This window comes from Chrysemys picta, unplaced genomic scaffold (assembly GCF_011386835.1).
Source record: "Chrysemys picta bellii isolate R12L10 unplaced genomic scaffold, ASM1138683v2 scaf283, whole genome shotgun sequence".
In the NCBI taxonomy this organism is placed as follows: domain Eukaryota; kingdom Metazoa; phylum Chordata; order Testudines; family Emydidae; genus Chrysemys; species Chrysemys picta.
In genome coordinates this window covers 1-7,086 of record NW_027052990.1, presented here as the reverse complement: position 1 = coordinate 7,086, position 7,086 = coordinate 1, and the positions used below count along the sequence as shown (strand labels likewise).

The 7,086-nt window shown below is 46.0% G+C and overlaps 1 protein-coding gene across 1 annotated transcript; it reads right to left on the bottom strand.

Moving 5' to 3' along the window:
• Positions 1 to 349: 349 nt before the first annotated feature.
• Positions 350 to 2,767, bottom strand: LOC135978500 (SRRM2 protein homolog rsr-2-like). Its single transcript, XM_065579417.1, has 2 exons — positions 2,222 to 2,767; positions 350 to 949 (listed from the first exon to the last, which is right to left on the bottom strand). The coding sequence occupies exons 1-2, from the start codon at positions 2,745 to 2,747 to the stop codon at positions 354 to 356; spliced, it is 1,122 nt and encodes a 373-aa protein (XP_065435489.1). The 5' UTR covers positions 2,748 to 2,767; the 3' UTR covers positions 350 to 353.
• Between the last annotated feature and the right edge of the window lie 4,319 nt (positions 2,768 to 7,086).

The following is a 7,086-nucleotide window of genomic DNA, read 5'->3' as shown; positions in this document are numbered from 1 at the left end:
CTCAGCCAAAGAAATCTCCCCATTGTTATTTCTGCTTGCTGTGTGCTCCACAATCTCTGTGAAAGTAAGGGGGAGACCTTTATGGCGGGGTGGGAGGCTGAGGCAAATCGCCTGGCTGCTGATTACGCGCAGCCAGACACCAGGGCGATTAGAAGATCACACCAAGAAGCGCTGTGCATCAGAGAAGCTTTAAAAACCAGTTTCATGGCTGGCCAGGCTACAGTGTGAAATATCTGTTTGTTTCTCCTTCATGAAAACCCGCCCCCTTTATTGACTGATTTTCTGTAAGGAATCCACCCTGCCCCTTCCCCCAGCTTTCTTTCAAACCAAATAAAGTCACTATCATTTAAAAATCATTTATTCTTTATTAATAGATTAGAAAAAGAGGGAGGGAACCCGGGTGGTATTTGGGAGGAGGATTGCTGGGAAGGAAAAAGCCACAAAGAAAAGGTTAAAAAAATGACAGCCTTTTGCTTGGGCTGTCTACTGGGGTGGAATGGGAAGGTGTACGGAGCCTCCCCCCCCCCCCGAGTTCTTACACGTCTGGGTGAGGAGGATACGGAACATGGGGAGGGGGGAGGGTGGAACAGTTGCTGAAGCGGCAGTCTGTTTTCCAGCAGCCGTTCCTGAACCTCCACCAGACGCCGGAGCAGCCCCAGCGTTGCATCCTTCATCCTCTGGTCTTCCTGCCGCCACCTCTCATCTCGAGCATCTCTCCTCTCCTCACGTTGGTCCCTCCTCTCCTCACGTTGGTCCCTCCTCTCCTCACGTTCACTGACTTCTTTCCTATACTTTGAAACTGTTTCCTTCCACTCATTCAGATGAGCTCTGTCACTCCTGCTGGATTGCATAATTTCAGAAAACATCTCGTCTCGCGTCTTCTTCTTACGACGCCTTATCTGTGATAACCTTTGGGATGGAGGAGGGAGGCTTGAGGAATTTGCAGCTGCTGTAGGGAGGGGAAAAAAGAGAGAATTGTTTTAAAAGCTACATTTTGCAGAACAATGCTTATACTCTTTCACGGTGACCAACACTGTTCACATTACATAGCACATGTGATTTCTGTGCAAGGTCGCATTTTGCCTCTTAATGCTGAGTGCCTGTGGCTTTGCTGCTAGAGATCACAGGTCTGGGCAACAGAATTCGGCTTGCATGCGGCCATGGTAAGCTTCTGCGCCGTCCTTTCATACCAAGCATAGCTTGTAGAGTGCTGCAGAAGCCTGGCCAATCTCAGCCAGTTGGGGGGGGGCGGGGGGCAGTGTGGTGGGGCTTGTCTGGGCCCCTTCAGGCAAGTAGAGTGCTGCGGTTTTTCTGTTAACATTCAGCAGCACCAGAAAACAAACTAACCCCCCCCCCTCTCGCCATGAATTCTCTGGGATGATCGCTGTACCCCTCCCCCCCACCGCATGGCTGGTATCAGGGAAGATCCCTGCAGGCACCAAACTACCCCCCCCCCCCGCCGCCGCCCCCCCCCCCCCCCACTCGCCATGAATTCTCGGATGATCACGGTACCCTCCCCCCACCGCGTGGCTGGTATCAGGGAAGATCCCTGCAGGCACCAAACTACCCCCCCCCCCCCGCCGCCGCCCCCCCCCCCCCGCCATGAATTCTCTGGGATGATCACGGTACCCTCCCCCCACCGCGTGGCTGGTAACAGGGAAGATCCCTGCTAGCCAAACGCGAAAAACTCAGGGCCAATTTCCCATCTGCGCTTGGCTAACTGCAGGGAAGGATTTATTTTCTGCCACAGGCAAACAGCCCAGTAGGAACGGCCACCTCTGTCCCCTTAATTAAGTTCCCGTATTTCAACCAGGTTACCAGGAGTGATATCACTCTCCTGAGGATTACACAACAAGATAAAGAACGGATGTTGCTTGAATGCCAGCAAACACCGGGACCATACGCTGCCAGGCTTTGTCAGGCAATGATACCAGATTACTTGCTGCAAGCATGGCGTGGTCAAGTGTCCTACCATGGAGGAGGGAATAAAGATGCACTGCCCAGAAACCTTCTGGCAAGGCTTTCGGAGTACCTCCAGGAGAGCTTCATTGAGATGTCCCTGGAGGATTTCCGCTCCATCCCCAGACACGTTAACAGACTTTTCCAGTAGCTACAGACTTTTCCAGTAGCTGAACTGACCGCGAATGCAAAGTCAGGCAAAGTAATCATTAAAAACCGTTTGCTTTTAAAACAAGTTTTATATTTTAAAAGGTAAACTCACCTGAGGTCCCTTCCATGGGGTCAGAGTCTTGGGTACTGGCTTGGGAGGGTACTTCAGTCGGGGTGATAAAAAGATCCTGGCTGTTGGGGAGAAGGGAGTGCTGTGTGCTCTCTGCAAGCTCATCCTCCTCCTCCTCCTCCACCCCATCGGCAGAATCCTCAGGCGTCGAGACTATCCCCGACCCAGAATCCACGAACAAAGGTGGGGTAGTGGTGGCAGCCCCCCCTAGAATTGCATGCAGCTCGGCGTAGTAGCGGCATGTCCGCGGCTCTGACCCGGAGCGACCGTTTGCCTCCTTTGTTTTCTGATAGGCTTGTCTGAGCTCCTTGACTTTCACGCGGCACTGCTCAGAGTCCCTATTGTGGCCTCTCTCCATCATGCCCTTGGAGATTTTTTCAAAAGTTTTTGCATTTCGTCTTTTAGAACGAAGTTCTGCAAGCACTGAATCCTCTCCCCATACAGCGATGAGATCCAGTACCTCCCTCACGGTCCATGCTGGTGCTCTTTTTCGATTATCAGCCTGCATGGTTACCTGTGTTGATGAGGTATCTGTGGTCACCTGTGCTCTCCATGCTGGGCAAACAGGAAATGAAATTCAAATGTTCGCGGGGCTTTTCCTGTCTACCTGGCCAGTGCATCCGAGTTCAGATTGCTGTCCAGAGCGGTCACAATGATGCACTGTGGGATAGCTCCCGGAGGCCAATACCATTGAATTGCGGCCACACTAACCCTAATTCGAATTGCTAAAATCGATTTTGGCACTACTCCGCTCGTTGGGGTGGAGTACAGAAATCGATTTAAAGGGCCCTTTACATCGAATTAAATAGCGTCATTGTGTGGACGGTTACAGGGTTAATTCGAATTAAAGCTGATAAATCCGAATTAAAGTCGTAGTGTAGACCAGGCCTAAGTTATTTACTAGGGTAGAATATGGAGGTTTTTTGTGTCAGCTGCCTACATTGAAGGTGTATAGAGGGAATGTCAGATTTTTCCATACTGCAGGTCTGTTAAGTGTCACAAGATGAAAACATGTCACAGACAAAAAAGGGAAAATGTGATGACAATCAAAGGGAGAGTTGGCTATTTTTATTTTTCTTACTGTCAGCTGTTAACTGCTGCAGGCGTAAACATGCATCACCACAAAGAGGTGTTATAGTGTCTCCTAAGAGTAGACGCTCACTTTGGTGCATGGGGAATTACACATGTTAATGAGAGTGGCACACCAAATTCCTGTGTTTTAGACTGAGAGATATACTGCTGAGTATCCGCTCCAGCCAGCTCCCATTAAAGCAATGCACAAAGCCAGCATTTTAAGCTGAAGTTCTACTTTTTCTGTTAACATTTAGTTAAAAATCTCTTTACTCGTCAATGTGTTTGCCTTTTTGATACTGGTGTTATCTGGTTATTTTAAAGTTAAAAGAACTAAACATACGTGTATTGGAGAACATGCAAATAATCGCTCTACTGTAACTGCTGTTGTGTATTGTTTTGCATCCTTATAGCAGAGGGATCTGTTTAGTTGTGAAAATCATCAGGTTTGAAATACCTAGACTGCTGAGGACAGCAGATTCAAATTTTGACATGGGCCAGTCAGCCTTTTATTTCTAGAGAGGGTAGGATGGTCCAGTGGTTAGAGTTTTAACCTGGGTCTTGGGAGACTAGAGTTGAAGTCCCTGCTCTGCCACAGACTTCCTGTGTGACCTTGGGCAAGTCATTTAGCCTCTCTGTTCTTCAGTGTTGCCTCAGTAAAATGGGGATAATCCCATTCTCCGGGGCAAAAGGAGGATAAAGACTTTTAAGATTGTGAAGTGCTCAGATGCTATGGTAATGGGACCTATAGGTACCGCAGATTTTCTGCAGTGGCTCCATTGAGTTCGGTGCAAATTTCTATAAAGAAGGCTTTGGGGGAAGGCCTTAGAAATGCACCCTCTCTGCTCCGTCTGGATGATAAAGACCCTGTTGCCCCTGTTGGTTTAAAAAAAAAATAGAGGCTTGCCCTGATGCCCTTGGCAAAATAGTTCCTGCCTAGCCTGCTATTATACAAAGTGCTCCATTCCAGTTATACACCTTGCTACCACTCCCCATCTCAGAGGTGGGTGCATTTCAGGGATGAAGTAGTTCAGGGGTGTATATCATTTGTAAAGTGCTTTGGGATGACAGACACTACATGCATAAAAAAATCTTGCCATGTTTGGGTCTGTTGCTTTAAGCTGAGATTTTTCAAAAGGGCTAAGGGAGTCAGGTGCCCAATTTCTGTTGAAAGTCAATGAGAGTTGGGTGCCTACCTCAAACTTTTACAGATCTGGAGAGACCTCAGAGACAAGAAGTCAGTTGATCTGTTTGCTGTTAACTCAGCTGTGGGACTTGGAACACACTATTTGAATATTCAGATTAAAAACGTTTTGTTGCATCATAGTGGTGCATTCAAAATATGAAGCCTCAGAAATAGTTATTCCCTTAGTTAATAAAGTTTCGCAGGTGCTTTTGTGTAATCTCCCTTTGGGAAAAGATTCTGGAAGGGGTGGGGCTTACGACTGTCAGCATTGGTTGGTTTAGGTGTCTCCCCACTTAGCATGCTGTCTTTCAGATCCCATTCTGAGGCTCCTCTTTCTCCCCTTCATTGTAGAGGGAGCCTTGGTTCGCAACTCAGGGTTTGTGGAGTCCAGTAGTTTTCCAGGTGCTTAAGTCCCATAATCCTCAAAGATATTTTAGGCTCCTGACTTCCATTGAAATCAATGGAAGTTTGACTGCTGACTGAATACCTTTGAGGATCTGGGCCTAAATAACTTGCTCAAAACTACATAGAGAGTGTGTGGCCGAACCGGAAATTGAATCCAGGTCTCCCAAGTGCAAGGCAGCAGCCTCCTTTGCTCTCAAAGCTCCTGTTTCCACCATCCCTTTTAATTAATATCTTTTCCTGATGTAACAACTGATAATTAGCCCTAAAAGTTACCTTTTCTGTATTTGCAACCCAATTTGCTGTTCTGAACTCATTTAATATTCCTAATTAGCACACAGGGACATGCCTGCAAATCCCATTAATATTTTGAAGAAGACGCATGGATACATAACCCATCACACAGGAAGATATCCCCTTAGACGAAGAGCTGTTGCTGCTCTTCTCTGCTAAAAGTGCCAATTGCTTTGGCTCTGGCTCTGAGTTGGAAATGACTGTGTCTCCGTGCAGCTTGCTCTGAGGTGAATACAGCCTCACAGAAGCATGCTCCCAGTGCAGTGCAATGCTTTGTTTCAGACCAGAATTTCTAGTGTTCCTTTCTTCTTTCATGTGTGCAATGGACGGATAGTGGAAGTGTGCAGAGTGTGGAAGATTGCAAGTGTGCAGAAACAGTTGGCGGTGGGTCTGTTTCAGTGAATCAGGACCGTCCAGAGCGCTTGATCATGTTAGCCTGTGCACAGGCAGAAACACCCGTTTGTATCCAGGCAAAACTCTCTGGTACTACTGAGTGCAGGATTGCACCAGGAAAGTACAGAATTGTAAATGCAGGTCTGACTTCTATTCTGCCAGCATCAATTTTTAAATGCTAAAATTTTCCTAGTGGGCAAGAAGAGGGGTACTGGTTAAGGAGTCCTGTGTTTTCTTTGCTCAAAGTGAGCATTTAATAAAATTAACATGGGATAGTGTAACACCAACAGACCCAGGTCGTCAGCGGGCCAGATCGAACTGGGGATCTTGGGAGCTTAGTGCATGAGCCTCTACCGCATGAGCTAAAAGCCAACTGCCTGTTAGTTAAGGCTGTAGAGCAGACTCCTTAATTGCCTTCTTTCTCTCTAAGTGGTCTCAGTGCCACTAGATGGGACAGAACACCACACCCAGGAGGTGTGTGGGTTACATTTGCACCAAGCAACTTGAAGCAGTGGAGCCAGATCCTCATCTGGCAACAACTGGCCCTGTTCCACCGAAGTCCGAGCTGAGAGAATTTGTCCCCTGATCTTCAGAAATACAGGAAGTACAAGGCAACACTGGTAACATAGCAACAGAAATGCCTCAATACAATTTTTATCATTGCTGGTATTGTAAGTTAGTTACAACAACAATCCTACAATGGAGGGTTTGTTTTCTTTTCAGCAAGACTCCCTGGGGCATTTTTGTAAAGAAAAGTCAAATTGTCTGGCAGTGTGATACCTCCTAACCTTAGAGTAATGGCTATGAGTACCGCTAAGAGGCTATAATTAAAATACAAAGTAGGTAATGAAGAAAATGTTACTTTTATTTAGTTTTAGGTGGAACCATCCTCCTTACTGGAAAGTATTTTCCATTAGATTCTCATGTTTGGTTTGTTGTTGCATGTGAAATAGACTTTATCTTAACTGTTTAAAAATTTTAAGGCAAAACGTACAGACCCAACTGCCTAAATGCGGGCACGTAAATCATAGTAGCCTGATTATCAAATGTGCTACACCAAAAGCTCTCACTGCCTTTAATGATTTCTGTGAGTGGTCAGCACTTCAGAAAATCAGGGTGCTATTACTTAGCTGCCTTAGGTACCCCTGTTAAAAAAAAAACGATGGCTTTAATCTTTGCATAGTTACATTGAAGATCATCATATGTTGTTGTATGTTGAATTAAGACGAAAGGATGAAAAAATAATTACTTCTGTTCAATTCAAGAATTTATTTAACCTGCATCAATGATTTTAGATTCCAAACTGCATGGAATGAATTCCCATTTGGTATGTTTCTTTAAGCAACAGTACACTCTTGAATTAAGACATGTAATTAAAATACTGTGCGTTGACTTAAGTATAACCACCCTGCACACAAATGTTCGATTATTTTAGTTATACTTTCCCCCCAGTAAAACTGTTAAATACAAGGGGCAAACTGCTAGGAGTAAATTGACAACA